Raw genomic sequence first — 22,728 nt, 5'->3', positions numbered from 1 at the left:
GCCAACTGGGTATTGGTCAGCATGTCCTCAGGCGACAAATGGCATGTGTACCCACAGCAGAGAGGGTGCATCTAAAGTTCTGCGGTTGTTCTCCTAAACAGGGTTAATAATGTCTCAGGCATCAGTGCCGTCATGAAGTAGGAGAGGGAAAAAATAAAGAGTCACCATGTAGGTTGTGCAGGGGCATAACAGCGGTACCAAAGTGATGATATATAGCCCCACAACAGACATGAAGAGTCACCCCACACCTGTCTTCCTGTAGGACTTATTCTGGTGAGGCATGTTCCCCCAGCAGTCCCCATGACCTTGCATACCCTGCATACATGGTGTCTTCAAGGAGCAACTACATTGCAGGCCACCGGAACAGCGTGGAATGTGGGGTCCACTGTCTAGACGAAGTGACGCCCGAACAACCAGCAGCCCGGGCCACACGCTTCCCCGGTCAAGAGTCCTGTCATCGATGGCCCTCGCAGCTGCTAGGTCTATCGGGCAGTCCCGGGTTCCTTCTGGCACAGGTGGGTCAATCTCCCCTCTCTGGGCAGAAACATGCGGTGGGCAATTACCCCTGTTATAGGCTGGGGCAGCTTCTAGGCGGGGGGCTATTCCTGAGGGAAAATGGCTGGCGGGAGTCTCCGGGGGAGTAATCTCACCTAAATCAGAAGCCGCGGTCTCTCGCTCCAGACACCCGACCCCAGCTCGATCCGGACTGCGCGCTCTGCTAATTTGTATAAGCCGATCCAGCCGGCTCGTCAGTTGGTGGCCGTAATTTTCAAGGAGAGCCAGGATAGCCATGCGGTGATCCGCCATCTTCGTTTCGGTTCTCAGAAGGCCCCAACGTGCTCCCAGCCGCAACTGCTGAACACCTATCATTTAGCTTCAGCAGTATGCTGTAGTTAATCTTTAGGGCCACCTGGCGTGTCTTATCTGGTCGGGCGGCAGGGATTTGATTCCCGATAGTGTTATCGTTTAATTGTATGTCCTCCGGCCCGGGGTAGGCCGCATCCCCAGTGTTTCCCAATTTCAGTCCGGTCCTGAAAGTCGGGCCACTCTAAACTTGCACAAAAGCGCCCGAGATTTGACCCACCACTTCTTGGCCATATGTGGTATCCCACAAAGCTGGGTAGTCAGTTCTTTGGCTGTTAGAACTTAGTTTAAAATATGTATTACTATATTATGTACTAGGAGCTCTTGTTAATCACATCCTCTCAGCTTGCTGGTTAGCTCCGCCCCTCCAACATGTCATTTTATATGTACTTTCTTTGTTTGTATAACTAGAAGTATTAGGCATAGATCCTCAGGTATTTTTCTTATGATAACACATTTCCAACTAGTTTGGGTTATCCTCTGAGGGAGGTGTTGCCAATACTATCCTGTTGTTCTTTAGTTATTTTGCATGGATCCACTTTTTCTATCCATGGTAGCAGATTCCTGTGTAATCACAGGGCTACCCACTGGTTGGGGTGTTGCTAAATAACTCTTTATTACCTCTATCTAAGGTTAATAACCTGCATCGTAAGTAACTATTGTGAGCTGGCCAGCTTTTTCTATGTGTTTTTTATACTTTGAAACACTTTATATTTAAATCTATTTTCACTTACAATAAAACTTATTAATTAACTCTATATGTGTGGTTTGATTTAGGGGACCCAGCCGCCGACTAGTTCACGCTGAGGTGGGGAACACCTATCTCCAATATATTTAATTAATTGTTTAGATGTTTTTTCTATATTTCTTATAAATAGTTATTTGATGGAGTGCTGAAATCCCTGTCTTTCTTTGGAGAGGACACTACTGTGTCCTCTTCGTGTTTCTTTCTATTGGTATAATGAATCTATATGTGCAGCAGGGTGTGCACCCACGCATAAATTGTATAATACATATTATCCTACTCCCTAATAATTCAGTATATATATATATATATATATATATATGTGACAGAAGTAAATGCACTCTCAGGACTTTCACAAACTTCTTTATTGGAACGTTTTCGGGGTTCACAACCCCTTCATCATCATGCTGATGAAGGGGTTGTGAACCCCGAAAACGTTCCAATAAAGAAGTTTGTGAAAGTTCTGAGAGTGCATTTACTTCTGTCACATATGCTATCTATATTTGCACCCAGGCTATTGTCTCTTGGTGGGCCGAACTGGAAATTTGTTGGATATATATATATATATATATATATATATATATATGTGTATATATATATATATATATATATATATATATATATGTGTGTGTGTACATATGTTTTTATCTGTAATTACATATATACACATATAAATACATAAATACATATGTACCCACAGTAAAAGGGACAGTCAACAACAGACTTTTTGAAAAAAGATACATAATCCCTTTATTACCCATTCCCCAGTTTTCCATAACCAACACAGTTATAATAGTACATGTTTTATATCTGTAATTACCTATGCCTCTGCAAACTGCCCCCTTATTTCAGTTCTTTTGACAGCCTTCCAATTTAGCCAATCAGTGCTGACTCCTAGGTAACTTCAAGTGCATGAGCTCAATGTTATCTATATGACACACATGATTTAACGCCCTCTAGTAGTAAAAATATTTCAAAATACATTCAGATTAGAGGTGACCTTCAAGGTCTAAGAAATTAGCATATAGGCCTACCTAGGTTTCGCTTTCAACTAAGAATACCAAGAGAACAAAGCAAAATTAGTGATAAAAGTAAATTGGAAAGTTGTTTAAAATTGCATGCCCTATTTGAATCATGAAAGTTTATTTTGGACTTGACTGTCCCTTTAACCAGGTCACACTAACCGGACGCGCGTTAACTTAAATTGCGCTCAAGCGATCACATTTACTTTCAACTTGTAATACAAGTGAAAACCTAACATGTGCAAACAGCTGCACTAAACCCCTTTTCACTTGCACTCAACTGTTAAGGCTGTGACACACTGCAAGCGGAGCGCCGTGCAGCGTGTAGAGGCAGCTGTGCGCGATCAGTGTGTTTTGCCTTTTCATCTCTGAGCACTCTGCTGCGTCAGGTCACGTAGCTGAGCACTCAGATATGAAATATTTGATATTCAGAAGCGATGCGACGCGAAGCAGCTGCTTTGCCTCGCGCCGCGTCACTTGCAGTGTGTCACAGCCTTTAATGTGCCAGTCGTAATCTAGCCCTATATGAGTAAGGCAATCATAATGTCCTATTGTTATACTGTGAGAGATATCTGCATAAATATAAATTTGTATTTAAAGAACTAACATTTGTAGAAGTCTTTGAAATCTTCCATCTTGATATCATTAAATTAACAAAGTTAATAAGAATAAAAAGGCAATAAAAGCCAATGCTATCATAAAATCAGTTTGAGAGTCTGCATGGTTGATTTGATTACTAAGCTCAGGAACAATCTAGTGAAAATTCTCTGTAATAACTAAATGTAAAATAACAGTAGCTGAGAGATGGGGTTTTCTATTGTCCCTTACCATAATTGCAACTTTTTGCCTTGAAGTGTCTTTCTCATTAAAAGCTTGCGCTGTCCTGATTTCACCAGTATGTGAATGAATGCTAAAAAGTGATGTTTCTGATATTTGTCTGCATCCACTGCTATCACTTTAGTTATTAATGAAGCTTCTGCAGAAATAGGAGGAACCATCTCAATCAAAATAGAACCTGTTTCACTTGCTGCTATTGGATGAAGGCTTTCTGGTGCATTTTCATATTGATCAACCAAACATATCCTGAGAGTAGCATTGCTGCTCAGTGGTGGAGATCCATTATCCTTGGCCATGATATGGATAGAAAATTCCTTCTACTGCTCATAGTCAAATCGCTATGATTGTGTGTATAGAGAATTCCAGTCACAGAGTTAATAGACAAATAATATGATATGAAAATATAATTTGCATTAAATATAGAAATAAACCAGCTTTGCATTTCCATTCATGTCTGTATCCGAGGCATGTATACTAAATATGGAGGTTCCTGGTATGTTATTTTCAACAACAAAAGCAACATACGTCAACTTTTAAAAAACTGGTGTATAGTCATTTATATCTCAAATTTCCAGTCTTGTGACTTTGCTGCCGAATAATGCTCGAAATCCCTTGTAAGTGGTTTAAATAGTAATATTGTAAAAAGGTACTTTGGGCTTCATGTACGAAGCAGTGAAAGCTGCTCCGGAGCCTTTGCAGGGCAGGTTCGCATATGCGAGCCTGCTTCCTGTATTGTAAGAAACAGCAGTAATTAGACCGCTGCTTCCTACACCCTACGCCACCTCTTAGGTGGTAAGGCAAAATCACAGAGAGCACGCTCGCTCTCGGTGATTGACAGCCCCTTTAGTCACGTGATTGGTCGCGCGATTGAAGGGGCGGGCATTACACACTCCGATGAGTGTGTAATGATACATACGGGCAAGTGGATCAACAGATCCACTACCCATGTGTAGCAAAGGCGGGCGGACAGCTTTGTGAGTTGAGAAGCTGTCCACCCGCCATTTAGTACACGAAGCCCTTTATCTCTGTCCATAGCAGTTATTGCAATAATTTCAAAACAATTACCAAAAGATGGTATTAATTTAAAAGGTTCTTTGTCTGTAATCTGACAGTCAATCTCTCTGTTTTTTTCAGAATATTGATCACAAATTTTGATTATCATTGATATCTTGAATTTCAACACTGACATGAAAAACATTTAAAGGATGTTCTAGCAATGCTTCAAGGCTTAAAATACATACAGCTACTGATCCCCACAACGATTCTCTGTCTATCCTGTCTTTAATATATAAATTGCAATTTTCTAAATTTAAAGCAAAGTACTTCTCTGAGACATGAGAAACAATTGTAAATGTTCTAAATGACAGTTCCTTAATATTTAATTCAAGATAATTTGCTATATTTTCTATTCTAGTGCCTTTTCTGCTCTCTTAAAAAATTGAATAATGATGATTATCAGATGAAGAATGGCATAAGAAGAAAACAGAGAAGAAAAATATTACTTGCCATTTAATTTCATTGTATTTCAGTGTTTTACGGATTTTTATCTCATCCATTCCTGTTATTTTAAATTCCCCAATGCAATTTCTAATTATATATATATACAAAAATAATAAATAAATTAAATAAATAAATAATTCTAATGAGGTAAAAGGTCAGCACAAAATATTTTTTCTCTGCATAATATGAGAAGAATCACAGAACATGTTTCTAGCTGCTTTACCTTATTGCTAAACAGCGGCACATTGAGGCAAAACTATGGTATTGCAACAGAACAAATTTCATCCTATCAATTAGAAAACATGACAGTATCTGTTTAGAAATAAATGTTTTAATGTGTTGTATTATTGTTAGTTTTACAATATAATAAACTGCACTTTCAGGTAAAATATTAAAGATTTTTATTAGAACAAAATATATTGCAGACATTTAGTATTAAACTGTGTAAAGTCATTCAGAATACAATTAACTACATTAGCAAAAATAGAAAAAAATAATAATAAAATTACTAGTTTTTTTATGTCACATAATGATTGCTATTGTTAAAACTTAGGATAACAACTTGCTTTATACATAATGACAAAATGAAACATAAAACAGAATTAAAATACGCTTTACACTATCAAATAAAATATGCAATATATTTTGTAAAAATGTACATGAATTAAAGTTGAAAAAAAATAATCTAATTTTTGCAGATAAATCCTTTAATATTTGTAACAAAAGCCAAAAAAAAGATATTTGATGTTTAGAACGTCAGTTCCAGAATAGAAAAAAAGGGCTAGATTACAATTTTTATGGAAAAATGCAAGCATTGTGGACCATTAATAGCACTGTCAAGCAATCCATACCTCTTGCATTTGTGTGCTGTTATTATATATAAGTCAATGGTTTATATTCATTTGCAGGTGCATGTTAGGGTAATTTATCTTGGATAACACTAATGCATAAAGCCATTTAGGCATGTACATTTCAACTAGCTAATTGATAACAATTAGATCTCATACAAAAATGTTTCCTCTTGCATAATGCAAATGTTCAGAGCTGATCCAACAGAATATTTTTTCTGAGGTAGAGAAGTTTTTTCTTTATATCTTTACTTTACACTTTCCATGTTAGTTTAACCCTACATTTTAAATTTAACACACACACACATATATATGTGTGTATATAACAAGTCAGGTAAGGATGGCACACACCAACAATAGGCAACTCCCTAGAGCACTGCCAGTAGGTGATGTAGATTTTCAGATGTATCCCAGAGCCGGCTGGAAACCCTAAGACACAAAGCAGGCATACATAGCGTTTTGGATTAAAGGCTCTTGTTATTTACCAGTTACCTGTGTATTCCTGCTTTGTGTTTTGGGTTCTCCAGCCAGCTCTGGGATACATCTGTATATATATATATATATATCCGAATATATAAATGTATACACTCTTGATCCTTCCCAACTCCTATATCATAAACAACATACCTATACCCCTTTCTTCTTTTTTCTTATTAACTCAATATAAAGCCTTAATTTAACTTAATTTGTTTTGTTTCTATAGCATATTAAGGTATATTTGAAGGCACCTTAGCAAGCGAAAAACACCATGTTTTCAAGTGTTATGGAAGAAAATTTACTTTAACTGAAAGCTTGTAATATGATGAGCTACCACTGCTTTGTACGTGTCAATGAAAATAATTCTATATATGTTTTGGATCCTTTAAACATTTTTTGTTAAAAAATTAAGTAATACAAGAATTAGCGTTACTGATTGCAAGAGGCAGAGCATTATCAATTGAACTCAAAAAATAAAAGGCCAAATAACGGGTGGAGCAGTATTTAACGCTCCTGTTCATGTGCTAAAACACCACTAGAAGTAAGTCGGGTAGCACTCCTATTACAAGTTGAAAGTGAAAAGTTTTCATTCATGCGCTAACCTGATGCACGCCAAAAGCCGAAGTTAGAATATTGCGACCGCGTTAATATATTCCCCCATAGAAGTCATTGAAGCAAAAAAAAAAATGGGAACAAAACTAACACCCTACTTGCATGCAAACTCAATTGCATATTCTCAAGTGTGCTAATCCGACATGAAAATATGAATATTTCCCATTCCAATGTTTTTAACATAGCAGAATATGTTCTATTTATTCGTAAAAGGAGAAAGCGCAAAATTTGTACAACATGCAAAGATTAGTGTCTATATATTTTAGAATCAAGTCAGTTATATACCAGACCTTTCCTGTAAGCTCCTCATCCACTTCTATCCAAAGACAGCGAAGGTAACCTTTAACATCTGCAGTGAGTGCACCCCTTATATGTCCATTTAAGGAAAGGTGCCTTAGATTCTTGCTTTAAGTGCTAGGACCGCTGGAGATTTCTCGTGTAGCTGGGGAAATATCCATTTCCCTAACGGACCGAGAGCTCAGTTAGCTGTACCAGCTTGTTCCCCAGCGTGGGCTCCTTCAAAAACCTCTTCCGGATCCAAACGATGCGTGCCAGTGACGTCACGTATGACATGTAGTCAGGGGGGAGTGACTGAGACACTGCCTGGTTCCTGCACAAACCGGGAACAGCAACAGTGGTATCCTTGACTGGTGCGAGATAGCATAAAACAAAGAAGTGGAGCCACTGTGTAGAAAAAATTAAGTCTTTATTCCAAAACATGGTAAAAAACATGAGGGCCAAAACATGTTAGCACTGGTGCCACTTCTTTGTTGTTTGCTATTTATTCGCAAATACATATTTCTACATACATGTGATGGTATTTTGGTACAATATGTATCTATAGCTATATAAATAGATGATTATATATAGGTATAGATAGGTATAGATAAATACAGGTATATTTTTTTTTGTTTCATGAAACAGTTAACCAGAGCTTTGAGGTGACGCTATCCCGAAGCGTGTTAACTTTTTTTGTACTCAAGCGATCGCGTTTACTTTCAACTTGTAATAAAAGCCCCAACAGCCACAATAAACCCAATATCGCTTGTGCATAACTGTTAGCGTGCCACTCGAAATCTGGCCCTAAATTGGTATAAATATTTTAATAATCAATATTATATGCAGGCAGGCAAATAGTTTCCAGTTTTCATTCTTTGCACTTGCTTGAATAATGCTAAACTTTTTTGGACCTTTAGTTGTAAAGTTGCACTAACAATGTTTTTAATGAAAATTTATGCTATATATTTTGCTGTAGTACAGTCTAAGTATTGTTGTAACAAAACATTAAAAAGTATTTTTAAATAAGTTGATAAATAAACAATCTGATAAAAACATTGTTTCGTGTGTAAGGTGATAAGAGATAAATTAGAAAATGTATTCTAAATTCAATCAAACATAAAAGGCTCTATGTACTTAAGGCTGTGTGGACAAGGTTCTTAAAGGAACAGTCTACTTGAAATGTTTTATTGTTTAAACAGATAGATAATCCATTTATTATCAATTCCCTAGTTTTGTATAACACTATTATATTAATATACTTTTTACCTCTATGATTACCTTGTATAGCCAATCAGTGCTGACTCATAAATAACTCCATGGGAGTGAGTACATGTCAGTAAGGGTACAGTGTAACAATACCCTAATTTGCCATTTTTAAATGGCATAGGAACTTGTGGAATTAATGCATTTTGTTTTAAATATAGAATTCAGTAAATTTAACCTAGTTGTTTAAATTGGGCTAAAGTATATCGACCTTTGTGTTCTGAGTTATCACGGTAACTCCGTTACACGCCAGGGGCGGTTGCCGGGGGTAGCTAATATTAGAACTATCCCTACAAATATCACATAGGTTTAACTCAAAATATTGTATGCCAAAATAAGGCACTATTAAGACTCGCTTTTATAGATCAGTATATAATGGGAATATTTGCCTGAAACAAGCTTGCTACAAGGCGTTTAATCAGAAATCTCAATACTAAGTATTTAAAGACGGCAACAGAGACTGTATATAGCCGTTTATCACAAGTACTGAAAGATAAATTAATGCTCTACTCAGATGTTTGTAAGCATCGTATGCCAAAATAAGGCGTTATCTAGATTTTGCTTGCAAGCTAGATGTAATGGCAATATTTATTTAAAAAAACCCTGCTACTAAGCGTACAGTCGCAAACCGAGACACACAAATTGATTAGATAGGTGACAGATACTATATACCTATCTGCAATCTTAAATACTGCAAAATATAATTTAGCTGCAGTTAGATTTCTTCAATGATAATTATCTTAATCCAGCAGCTACGGGTATAACTTTAAGTACTATATGCTAAAATAAAGCGTTATCCAGACTCGCTTTGCAAACCAGTGTGTAATGGAAAGATTTACCTAAAACAAGCTTACAACCATAAGTCTTAATACACTAATAATTCGTAACACATGGCAATAAAGACTATACATCAGCCTTTTATCTCCTTGTACTGAAAGATAATTTAATGTGCTATTTAGATGTCTGTAAGCACCACATGCCGAAATAAGGCGTTATACAGACGCACACTGTAAGCTAGTTGTAATGGCAATATTTATTTTTCTGCTATAAAGCACAGAGTTACAAACTGTGATACAACAAGTGTGCAGATACATGACAGATACTTTATATTTGCCTGTAATCTCAAGCACTCAAAATTCTAATATATTAAGCCAAAACCAGGCCTGATTCAGGTGTCCTGAACAAGTCAATTTAAAAACAATTACTAGAGCTCTTGTTTGTCTGTACACCCAGAATCATTAATGAGATATTGGATTATCCAAACTAGGTTTTATATAGTGTTCAACACACAATAAGTATATGAACCAATTTGACCAATTTCAGTCTACCACAGACACAGGGTATTATATGTGGTGAGAGACGATATAATAAAGTTCACTAAAATATTGTGTGACAGTGTATATCATTACAATCCAATATCCATCCTACTGTACTGACTGTAGATAAGAAAACAAGTGTCAAAGCAAAACCTTCACATCTACTGATCCAACCGCCTATTATTATTTTTGCCCCCCAAAATCCATAGTATTGGAGTGGAACCTCCTTGAGGCACCTTCAATATTTTCACAACTAGGTTACTGAACCTACAAGTAACTAATATTCCCTATCAAGTTCCTATGTGTTTTTAAAGTGCACACACACACACATTGATTTTATACAACTATTGTTGAAATAAAAGTTATGTTTTAATTGAATTCATTTGAATAGAATCTTTTGGTCCTGAATGTGAGTTTATTATTAATTTAATTCAGGGACGGAAGTGCTGTAAAAGTGCACACTTTCCAGTCTTGACCCCTTTTGGGCTCAAGACTTAATCAAAAAGTGAGTACAATGTTACCTACTGTATATGAAGCACATGAACTAGCACTGTCTAACTGTGAAAAACATTTAATATGCACTGAGATAAGAGGCAACATTAAAGGGCTTAGATATTAACATATGAGCCTACCTAGGTTTAGCTTTCAACAAAGAATAGCAAGGGAACAAAAGACATTTGAAGATAAAAGTAAAATGGAAAATAGTTTACAATTGAATGCCCTATCTAAATCATGAACGTTTAATTTTGACTTGACTGTCCCATTAAGTTCAGTGGTGTAGAACCATAATTGTGAGCACTCGTTTATTTCAGTACTGCTTTAAAGGGACACTCAAGTCAAAACTAAACTTTCATGATTCAGCTAGAGTATGCACATTTAAATAACTTTCCAATTTACTTCCATTAACAAAATGTGTACAGACCTTTTATATTTACACTTTTTGAGTCACCAGCTTCAGCTGAGCATGTGCTAGAATTCACAGAATATACATATATGCATTTGTGATTGGCTGATGGCTGTCACATGATACAGGTGTGGAAATAGACTTTGAAACTTGTCATAAAAAAAAATCTAGTACTCATTTGAAGTCCAGACTATGTGCAATTGCATTGTCTTTTTATCATGTTATTTTATGCAAATCTTCTGTATTTACAGATCCTTTAAGCTATTGGGAGCAATTCACTGAATAGTTAACATTTTTAAACATGTTTATGCAATCTAAAATCAATAACATTTAATAAAAAGTTAACACATACCTGATCCGAACTACTTTCTTTTCCAATTTCTGAATCAGCATCAATCAGATTCTCGACTGGTATATTCTGAGCTGGCTTTCTAAATGTAAAGTTACTTTCATTTGAATCCAAAGCTACACAAACATTATATGAGTAAGGTAGTGACAATGTTCCATTGTTATACTGTGAAAGAAATCTGGGGTCAACTTGAGAATATAAATTTGTGTTTAAAGAACTAAAGTTTGTAGAAGACTTTGAAAGCTTACATCTTGATATAATTACTATTAAAATAGTTAAAATGAATAAAAAGGAAATAAGTGCCAATGCTATTATCAAATAAACTTGCAAATCTGATTGAGAGTCTATATTGTTTACTCGGTTGCTGATGTCTGGTAGAATCTCATGAAAATTATCTGTAACAACCAAATGTAAAATTACTGTAGCCGAGAGATAGGGATTTCCATTGTCCTTTACCATAATTACAACCTTTTGTCGAAATGTATCTTTCTCATGAAAAGCACATGCTGTCTTGATTTCACCCGTACGATAATCAATGGTAAAAAGTGTTGTTTCTGATGATTGTATAAAATGATATGAAAGAAAAGCATTGTGTCCAGAATCCTCATCCACTGCTACCACTTTAGTTACTAATGAACCTTCAGTAGAAAAATGAGGAACCACCTCAATCAAAGTAGAACCTGTTTCGCTTGCAGCTGGATAAAGGATCATAGGTGCATTATCATTCTGATCAACTATACATATCCTGAGTGTTGCATTACTGTTGAGATATGGAGATCCATTATCCCTGGCCATTATTTGTAAAGAAAAGTCCTTCTGCTGCTCATAGTCAAATGATCGTTGTGCATAGAGAACTCCCGTCACAGGGTTAATAGACAAGTAAGATGATACAGAAACCTCTTCACCATCTGAATTAAATATAGAGTAAAAAAGCTTTGCATTTTCATTAATGTCCTCATCAGAAGCATGTATACTAAATATGGAAGCACCAGGTGTGTTATTTTCTGTAATAAAGGCTATGTACGTAGACTTATCAAAGACTGGTGGATTGTCGTTTATATCTGAAATTTCCAGGGTTATGGCTTTGCTGTTGAATAATGCTGGAAATCCCTTGTCAGTGGTTTTAATAGTTATGTTATAAAGTGGCACTTTTTCTCTGTCCATAGCACTTATTGTAATAATTTTATAATAATTACCAAATGACGGAATTAATTTAAAAGTATCTTTGTCTGTAATTTGACAGTCAACCTCACCATTTTCTCCTGAATCTTGATCATTAATTTTGATTAGTGCCACCACTGTTCCAATTGGGGAGTCTTCAGGAATTGGTGAAAAGAGTGAGGAAATTGATGTCTGAGGTGCATTATCATTTTCATCTATAACTTGTATTAATACTTTTGATTGAGTAACAAGGCCACCACCATCCTTTGCTTGCACTGATATTTCATAATATGATGCTTCCTCAAAATCTATTACTGCTTTGGTTTGGACTTCTCCTGTTTTAGAATTAATGCTAAACTTATTATGAGCATTTTCTGAAATAGTTTTAAAGAAATATGAAATTTCTGCATTTGAACCTTCGTCTTTATCAGTTGCATTTACAAAAAGCACTGAGGAATTTATTGGCATGTTTTCATGTATGCTAATTTTATAGACATCTTGGCTAAAAACAGGGAAGTTATCATTGGAATCAGTAATTATTATTTTAATAAGAGCTGTTCCAGTTTGAACTGGATTTCCTGCATCAGAGGCTGTTAAGACTAGTTCATATATGTTCTGTGTCTCGTGGTCTAAAGATTTTTCTAACACAAGTTCTGGTGTTTTGCTTCCATCATTGCTGGTCTTTTCACCCAGTGTAAACTGTTGGTTATCACTAAGCTTATAGCTCACTAATGAGTTGCTGCCCACATCTGAATCATGTGCATTTTGCAAAATAAACCGTGCTCCTGGTAATGCAGATTCAATAATTTTTACTTCAATTATTTTGTCAGGAAAACATGGTGGGTTATCATTAGTATCTTGAATTTCAACATTAACATGAAAAACATTTAAAGGATTTTCCACCAATGCTTCAAAGTTAAGAGTACATGTTGCTGCTGATCCACACAATGTTTCTCTGTCTATCCTATCTTTAATATATAAATTCCCATTTTCTAAATTTACAGCAAAGTACTTCTCTGAGACATGAGAAACAATTCTAAATTTTCTAGATGACAGATCATTAACATTTAATCCAAGACCTTTTGCAATGTTTCCCAATACAGATCCTTTTCTACTTTCTTCAAAAACTGAATAATGGAGCTGACCAGACACTGAATGATACAAGTAGATAAATAAGAAGGAAAATATTACTTGCCATCTGATCCCCTTGTATGTCTGTTGTTGCTGAGCTTTCATCCTGATATTTTAATTTTCCAGAGCAATTTCCTTTCATAAGTAAAAATAAAATCCACTACTGTAGTAAATGTTTAGCACAAAATATTTTTCCTCTGCACAATTTGAGAAAAAACAGCATATACAATGGATGTGCTTGTAGATACTGCACTGTGTGTGAGTATTGTATGTGTCATTCAGTAAATCTCCATTTCTAACTGATTCACCTTGTTGGTAAACAGCGGCGCTCTGAGGCTTAAATATGGTACTGCAGCAGAAATTATTTTTTTCCTATCAATTTAAATATTATATGTTTAAAAATGATACATTTAATGTAATATATTTCAGAACCAATAATATGCTATATTTTGTAAGAATCTAAGTGCTATGTTTTATATAATCAACCATTTGAATTAAGTAAAAAATAGATTTAGTAATTAGTTATATGATATTGCTGCAAACTCTATGTTAAAATGAAACAAAACAATTACACAAAATCCTTCACAAATAATATTGGTAGCCAAGTAATATAAAATGTATTAATATAGTAACTAGCTGAATTTTTCTATAAAAAACTTTCCAATTTAACAATGTAATAAAAAACATAATTTTACCAAATTTGCTAAAAAACATAATATACAGAATTACAAAAGTTGCCATTGCTGTTTCTTAGAGTTAAGGTAAAAAAAAAAAGATAAGGTTTTCAAAATAAATATATTCACCTCTAAATCATAAAGATATAATTTTCCCTTTATCCTGATTCTCTTAAAAGCTTATTATGTTAAAAAAAAGTATATAGTTTTTCTTCCTAACATACACACAAACCCTTTTTAAATGCATATTTATGATGAAAATAATCATTTTCATACAGGAATGACGCACATTTTAAATAGTAACAAACTAATTTTTTCTTGCATTGGAAATATTTACAAACAACTGCTTATGAGCTAATAAACACATTCTTTTTGCAGAAGACATTTGGTCAAAATACAATGTACATGCACCTGAACTAGAATGCTCACAACCTCTTAAGAAAAAAACAACTTGTCTGAATAAGCTATAGCTTCTGTTTAGCAAACAACAGCAAGGGCACAGAAAGTAGTGCCTCTGTCTAGGCACCATTCAGATTTGACAAAACATTTGAGAATACAATCACACATTAATAAAAAGTGTAACAGTGCACAGAGACTACTTCACCATAGGAACAATAAAAATGTTACTGACTTGACTAAGAATCCAGTAATGACTACGTTAAGCTGAAAATATACAAAAGCTCATATTTAAATAAGCACATTATACAAAGGATTAAATAATATGTATGCATAAATTAAATGTATTCATTTAATTTAAAACTCTTAAAGTGATGGTATTTTTTTATGATCCAAATAGCCCAATGCATTCCATTATGGTTTTCATTATTAAATGCTATCATTATATTTTTATTCCTACCTTACGATGGAAGTTTACTCCACCCCCTCTCTTCTAACTGCTTACTAAGTGATGTAGAGAGCGGCCCTCCCCCACTCCCTACGTAGTTATGTTCACTTTCTGCCTTCAAAAAACTATTTACGCGTGCGTGAAAAACTAACTTTTAACGCTGCTCTGCTTCTGCCTCTCAGATACTTTGTTTCACCTCCAGTCTTTAGGAGTAAATTCATGCGTGCCACAAGTGTATAGTCTGTAGCTGCTTAAAAAGGGTATCGCATGCACTATACGATTTAGGGATGTATCATTTAGATTGAGGGACGCCAGCTGGCCCTGTTAATGATTTGACGATCGAAGCATGTGACCAAAGAAAATGCTTTTGAATAGACAGGCGGAGGAACAGTGGGAGGAATAAAGACTCTTCAGTGGTATCAATTGTTAAACAAAGCATATTTAAAAGAAATGATGAATGAAAGTGGCATTGATTTTATCAGTTATTCACATGCTTTTCAAAGCGTATACAGATTGTCACTTTAAGTATTAATGGACCATCCATGCTTTTATTATTATTATTTTTATAGAGCTACTGTGTAAACAGATCCACAACATTGTGCACAGAACTTCATGTGGTTACTGGAAAAATTGTGAAAATAGTATTTAGAGATCATGGAAGCCCTGTGTGTGAATAGCGCTTTGTAGGAAATGCGAGATTTAAAAATATACAATTTCATACGTGAAGTGTCTTTTCTGCCATTTGTGTCTCATTACTACAAAGCTGACAATGTAATCTCGTTTTTATTTGCAGTGTATCAAACGTTTTAGAGTATTTTTTGCAAATGTCAGAATGGTCTGATTTATAGAGTTTTGTTTTTTTAGAACTGTGTTTTTATTGGTTTAACAAGCCAGTTGTATTCCATCTAGAACAATGTCTCTCTGTCTATTTTTTCTCTAAAATATTGTCTACATTTATAGCAAACTATTTTTCTAAGATGTGAGAAACAATCCTACATTTACAAATGCCAGAACCTTAGTGTATCATCCTATACAGTATTCAGTACTGTAAAACATTTTCTATGATCTTCAAAAAATAATAATTGAGTAATGACACTAACAAGCATTCGTATACCATCCATTCCTGATATTCTGAGTACCTAAATGCAACTTATACCATAGATAAAATAATATTATCCAGTAATGAAGTCAATGTTCTGTTCAAAATCCTGTTCATTTGCTGAGAATAAGAAACAATAGTAATTTTTCCATGTATATTCTACAGTGTTTGAGAATATTGGCAATGTAAGTGGACCTCCATTTTTAGTTACATTGCCTTGTTGGCAAGCAGACATCGTGCAAAAATGGTACTGAACTTATCTTTTTTCTACCAAAAAATCTAACAAAACAATAGATTTCAAATTTGAATACAAAATGTAATGAATAGCAGAAACATGTTTTTTTTAATTTTGTAAAAAAGAAAAGAAATAAGGCTTTTAATTATACTTGTTATCAACAGTTTTAAAGTATAATTTGCTTAAATTAGAAGGCAATTATTTCTACAACCATGGTAATAATTTTCAATTCTCAAAATTAAAAAGATATATTGGAGTTCTATAGAATGTTTTGTAAATATAAGTGTAAATTTCATTACCCCTAACAGAAAAAAATACTTAATAACTAGTTTTATTATGACAATGATGTAGTAAGCTGCAAATTATAAACATTAGAGGGACACTGAACCCAAATTTTTTATTTCATGATTCAGATAGAGCATACAATTTTAAGCAGCTTTCTAATTTACTCCTATTATCAATTTTTCTTCATTCTCTTGCTATCTTTATTTGAAAAATAATGCAACTATGCTTATTTTTGGTTCAGGACTCTGGACAGCACTTATTTTTAATTGGTGGATGAATTTATCCACCAATCAGCAAGAACAACCCAGGTTGTTCACCAAAAATGGGCCGGCATCTAAACTTATATTCTTGCATTTCAAATAAAGATACCAAGAGAATGAAGAAAATTTGATAATAGAAGTAAATTAGAAAGTTGCTTAAAATTTCATGCTCTATATGAATCGTGAAAGAAGAAAAAAAAGTAAAATTCAATCTTTACTAGAAAAGAATTTCATGATTGAAAGTTTCATGACATATATTATTTGTGCACCACAACTCTACCAAAAGAAAATTATTTTAAACAGCAATACTGTAAACATTTTAAAGGGTAATTTGTTGAACAGATATTACATTCTACTTTAGTACACTTTCAACCAGAAAAACAGAATATTTTTAGCATTAATTGACTAATGTTTCTTTGCTTTAAAATGATGTATAGTCAGCTAATTACTAGGTAATTATAAAATGATTTTCTATATACAGGGGAGATCACTAAAATAAATACATTCAAAAGGTAATATATTTCTATAGGTTGCAAGAGTGGAAATAAAAATTGTTATGCTTTGCTATAGCAACAAAGCATTTACTATTTTAAGCCATATTAAAAGAAGATGGATGGCAGCAACATATTGGATTGAAATCCATAACTAGTACTAGAGAGCAACACAATTATATCATCTAACAAGGGCAAACTTGTTTTCAGGAGATAGATCTGCAATGTCTGTTATACATGAGGCAACTTCTCCTCCTATGCAATTTGAAGTTAACCAGAAAAGTAAAAGTTAACACAGTGTTTTACAATTTACAACATATTTTAAGCAATATAAAACAACAATTTGGTACTATTGGTATATGCTATATTTAAGAGTGAAAAAAAAGAAAAGATTACACCTTCATGGCACTCAAACAATCTTGTTAAGCTATGCCATAAAGATGTAATCATTTCTCTATTTTCACTTGGCACCCCCCAGCGATACTTTCTTACACTTGCAGGACTGTCTGTGAGATGTAATGAAATTAGTAATGGGTAATTTGTGATTTTCTAAATGCAATAACAACCTTTTATTTGAGCTATATGCTATATTTAACAATTATAAGAATATGTATTATTATTATTATTATTATTATTTTACTGCTACTACTACTAATCCATCATGATCATCATCCCACAGTATAGACTATCATTTATGTCATATCATTTACTATAGGCAAGAAAAAAATTACCCTCCCCAATAATCTAATCTACTTATGTATCATTTAAATAAGGGTATGCTGCATATAATATGTTGGGATTATAAACTTTGATAGTAGTGTAAAGTGTTTTGAATGATACTTTCACTTTTGGGGGGCAAAATTAATTTGGTATTACAGCTACATTTGTAGACATATAACCATGTAATTAATTATACTGAAAGCACATAATTGAAAAATATAATCTACAAAATATGTTGAATTAATACAAAAGCCTCCTATTTAGTATAATCTTTTTTTCTCACTTAATACAAAAGCTAAAAAATAATTACATAAATACATTTATTTTGTAACTATATATATATATAAAAAAGATTAAAAAAATGATTTATTATTTATGTAGTTTTATATATATCAGCTATCTGTATTGTCCTAGAGGTTAGATAAATTAATATTTATTCACAACTGTCAGTGGGGTTGATCACAATATTGCACTTGGCAGATAGCAACTTCAAAATGTCAGCTGATATTATCAGTGTATTTTTCCAGTAATCACAACCACAAAATGCCTTAGCTGTTAATACCCCTCAAACACAAAATCACTATCTTCTAAAAACAACACTAAAATGTGTTATTTGAATATTTGCTTTACAGGTTTCAAAATCCAAAAACTAAGAGACCAGGATTAACAACAAACAAATTGTTATTTTTTTGGTTGATTGCTCTCTTTTTTTAGTGTGTAGTAATGCTAATAGGTAAGGTTTGTAATAAACTTCTTGTGCTCCAAAACCATAGAGATACGTGAGTATGTTTTTTTAAGAGATTTCAACAGAGACATGATTGGTTTAGTGAACAAATGTATTTGTTAGGTTTTTAATTTGGCTCATTTTTATTTGTCTAAAAAATCTTACTATTATTATACACACTTTGACTGAGCATGTAGCAAGCATTTGTATCTGTTTGGTAGCTTTGCTGCATGTATTTATGTAGGCAAGTTTCATTGTATGGTGTTTTGCCTTTGTGCTAAACCAATGTTCCATCTTAAAAATTTTAGGAAAAGTGCTTACCAAGGTCAAGTAAAAAATGCGTGTTTAAGTATTGAGAATTTGGATTGTGATAAAAAAAACGAAATAGGCACCAAACCAATGAAACAGAAAAATTACCCTAGATAAACAATGAAAATATATGTTTGGGATAACGTCAATATCAAAAAGGGCTCATCTACAGCCATACACATGATTTATAAAATGATAGATTGTGATCATATCAGTATTAAATCATGCTTATATGTTGTACACATATTTTAAAAATATTTAGCAAAAATGTGGTAAAAATGGTATATATACAAGACTTACCTGCCCAAGATTACAAGTTGAAAATTGATCTTTGACACTTTCATTTCCAGTTTCTACATCATCAGCATCAATAAGATTCACAGTTGGGACTTTTTGAACTGGCTGTGTTAATGTAAAGTCACTTTCACTTGAATCTAATGCTACACAAAAATTATACGGGTAGGGAAGAGGTAAAGTTCCATTGTTAAATTGTGAGACAAATCTGGGATCAACTTGAGGGTACAGATTTGTGCTAAAAGATCCAAAACTTGCTGAAGAACGTGAATCTCGGGATTTTGAAATAATGACTATGAACACTGTTAATATGAACAAAATTGAAATTAATGCTAGAGCTATTATTAAATAAGTTTGCAAATCAGATTGAGGCTGAATATTTTTTACTTGATCAATAAGTTCTGGAAGAAATTTCTGAAAATTATCTGCAACAACTAAATTTAGGGAAACTGTAGCTGAGAGATAAGGATTTCCATTGTCCTTTACCATAATCACAACCTTTTGCATTAATGAATCTTTCTCATGAAAGTTACGTGTGGTCCGGATTTCACCTGTACGATGATCAATAGTGAAAGGGGATGTTTCTGAGGTTTGTAAGAAGTGATAGGAGAGCCATGAATTGTGTCCAGAATCAGCGTCCACTGCTACCACTTTAGTTATTAAAGAGTCTTCTGTAGAAGAAAGAGGAACCATCTCTATCAAAGCCGGACCAGCTTCACTTACTAATGTTGGGTAGAGGATTTCTGGTGCATTGTCATTCTGATCTACAATATATATTTTAAGTGTTGCATTGCTGCTTAGAGATGGGAATCCACTGTCCCTGGCCATTATTTGGATAGAAAATTCTTTCAGTTTCTCATAATCAAATGACCGCTGAGAATATACAACTCCCGTTACTGGGTTTATAGATAGGTAAGAGGATACAGAGATATCCTCTTTGTTTGAATTTAAAATGGAATACACAAGCTTTGCATTTTCTTCACTGTCCATATCAGAGGCATGTATGCTATAGAAAGAGGTTCCTGGAATGTTGTTTTCTGGGATGTAGACAACAAAATAATTATTTTCAAATAATGGAGGATTGTCATTTATATCAGATATTTCCAATGTAATTATTTTTTTAGTATACATTGATGGAATTCCTTTGTCAGTCACCAGAATTGTAACATTATAGCATGGATTTTTTTCCCTATCCAATTCGCCTGTTGTAATAATTTTATAATAGTTAGCAGATGAAGATATCAATTTAAATGGCATCTGGATGTTAATTTGACAATCAACCTCACCATTTATTCCAGAATCTTTGTCATGAATTTCTATAAGTGCTACAACAGTGCCAATTGATGAATTTTCAGGAACTGGAGTAGAAATAGATTTTACTGATATATCAGGAGCATTGTCATTTTCATCTATAACTTGTATTAAAACTTTTGTTTGAGAGACTAGGCCACCTCCATCCTTTCCTTGCACAGATATTTCGTAATTTGTTGCTTCTTCAAAATCAATGTTTCCCTTAGTTTGAATTTCTCCAGTTTTCGCTTCAATGCTAAATTTTAAAGCAGCATATTCTGAAATGCTTCTGAATGAATATGATATATCAGCATTGGAACCTTCATCCTTGTCAGTTGCATTTACTTGAAGTATTATTGAAGAAATAGGTATATTTTCTTTTATGCTTACTTTATACATATCTTGACTAAATATAGGAACATTATCATTAACATCTGAAATTATAATTTTGATAATGGTAGTCCCAGTTTGAACAGGATTGCCTCCATCATAAGCTGTTAAAACTAATTTATATATATTTTGTTTTTCACGGTCCAAAGGTGTTTCTAAGACAAGTTCTGGTGTTTTACTTCCATCAGAGCTGGTTTCTATCTCAAGTAAGAAGTATTGGTTATCACTAAGCTTATAGTTTATAAATGAGTTACTGCCCACATCTGAATCTTGTGCATTTTGTAAAATAAACCTTGATCCTGGTGCAGCAGATTCAATAATTTTCACTTCATTTATTTTGTTAACAAATCTTGGAGCATTATCATTTATATCTTCAATTTCCACTTTAGCATGAAAAACATTTAAGGGATTCTCAACTAATGCATCAAATATTAGCATACAAGTAGCTGCTGCTCTACACAATATTTCTCTGTCTATCCTTTCTTTAACATACAAGTTTCCATTATCTAAATTCACAGTAAAGTATTCATCAGAAATGCGTGATACAATTCTTAGATTTCTAAATGGCAGATCTTTAATATCTAATCCTAGATCATTTGCAATATTCCCTACTATATATCCTTTTCTACTTTCTTCAAGAATAGAGTAATGCAGCTGACTAGACACTGAATGACACAGGTAGGATAATATGACATAAGAAAATATTACTTGCCATTTGATTCCCTTGTATGCCTTTCTTTGATGTATTTTCATTTGAGCCATTGTTTGTATTTCCAATTTCACAATGTTGTTTTACTCTACATCCAATATAGTGTAATCCAGTAAAAAGCAGAATTCACAGTAAAATGATAGATGCACAGCAAGAATAGAATAAAATGTCTGCTACCTCATTTAGATACTGCACTGTGCATTATTAGAAGTGTCATTGGATCTCTGTTTTCAACTTCTTCACCATATTGGTAAACAGCGGCGCTCTGAGGCACAATTGTGGAACTGCAGCTAAACTTGTGTTTTCTAGAAATAAGCTGATATTTAAACATACACTGGTAGCATATGATACCACATATGTGTCACTTTGCATGACAAGAACTCAAATTAATTTTTATTAGTTACTCAATATGTACTTAAAATAAAATGAAAAACATCCCCCCCAGTAATACTTTCTTATACTTGCAGGACTGTCTGTGAGATGTAATCAAATAAGTAATTGTTAATTTGTGATTTTTTAAGTATGCCGCATTTAATATATTGGGATTATAAACTTTAATATTAGAATCACTATATTTTATGCTTTTATTGCACAAATGTAACTTTGTGAAGTGATACTAATGTGTTTTTAATTTTACTTTCCTTTTTTGGGGGGGTCAAATTTCCTTTGGTATTACAGCTACATTTGTAGACATATAACCATGTAATTAATTAAACTGAAAGAAGAGAATTGCAAAATATCATCTACAAAATATGTTGAATTAATACACAAGCCTCCTATTTAGTATAATCCATTTTTTTCTCACTTACTACAAAAGCTAAAAAAAAAATACATAAATAAATAACCAGTTCTTGAGAAAATTAAAATGTTGATAATGGTAGTTTTTCTATATTTTACTAAATAAATTACCAGAAATATCTGCTGTCCTTTAAGTGAAGGTAAACTTTGATGAATGAAAGTCCGTTTTTTAAAAATACTATTAAAAACAGGGGCACTTTCATTCATCAAAGTTTACAAAGTAGCCGTTTTGATTAAAAAAATACCTTTTTTTCTTTTCACAGCCAGAGCAGCTTCCCCCTCCTGGAAATCCTCTCTT

General features: G+C 33.6%; 2 protein-coding genes across 2 annotated transcripts; both read right to left on the bottom strand.

Annotated features, from left to right (window-relative positions):
• Positions 1-10,962: 10,962 nt before the first annotated feature.
• Positions 10,963-13,413, bottom strand: LOC128664806 (protocadherin gamma-B2-like). The gene has a single exon (XM_053719608.1). The coding sequence runs from the start codon at positions 13,411-13,413 to the stop codon at positions 10,963-10,965; it is 2,451 nt and encodes an 816-aa protein (XP_053575583.1).
• A 1,169-nt stretch (positions 13,414-14,582) lies between these two features.
• Positions 14,583-21,685, bottom strand: LOC128664804 (protocadherin gamma-B1-like). Its single transcript, XM_053719607.1, has 2 exons — positions 19,250-21,685; positions 14,583-14,645 (listed from the first exon to the last, which is right to left on the bottom strand). The coding sequence occupies exons 1-2, from the start codon at positions 21,683-21,685 to the stop codon at positions 14,583-14,585; spliced, it is 2,499 nt and encodes an 832-aa protein (XP_053575582.1).
• Between the last annotated feature and the right edge of the window lie 1,043 nt (positions 21,686-22,728).

The sequence above is a fragment of the Bombina bombina genome, chromosome 6 (genome assembly GCF_027579735.1).
Source record: "Bombina bombina isolate aBomBom1 chromosome 6, aBomBom1.pri, whole genome shotgun sequence".
Classification (NCBI taxonomy): Eukaryota; Metazoa; Chordata; class Amphibia; order Anura; family Bombinatoridae; genus Bombina; species Bombina bombina.
The sequence above is the reverse complement of the archived record's forward strand: the minus strand, read 5'-3'. Positions and strand labels throughout refer to the sequence as shown.

What these genes read in the sequence shown, in the direction of transcription:
- LOC128664806 (XM_053719608.1), bottom strand. Translation starts at nt 13,413, where the DNA reads ATGAAAGCTCAGCAACAACAGACATACAAGGGGATCAGATGGCAAGTA.
- LOC128664804 (XM_053719607.1), bottom strand. Translation starts at nt 21,685, where the DNA reads ATGGCTCAAATGAAAATACATCAAAGAAAGGCATACAAGGGAATCAAA. An exon ending in CAACTTGTAATCTTGGGCAG is followed by an intron (nt 14,646 to 19,249) that starts GTAAGTCTTGTA and finishes GTATATTTTCAG; the next exon opens with CTTAACGTAGTCATTACTGG.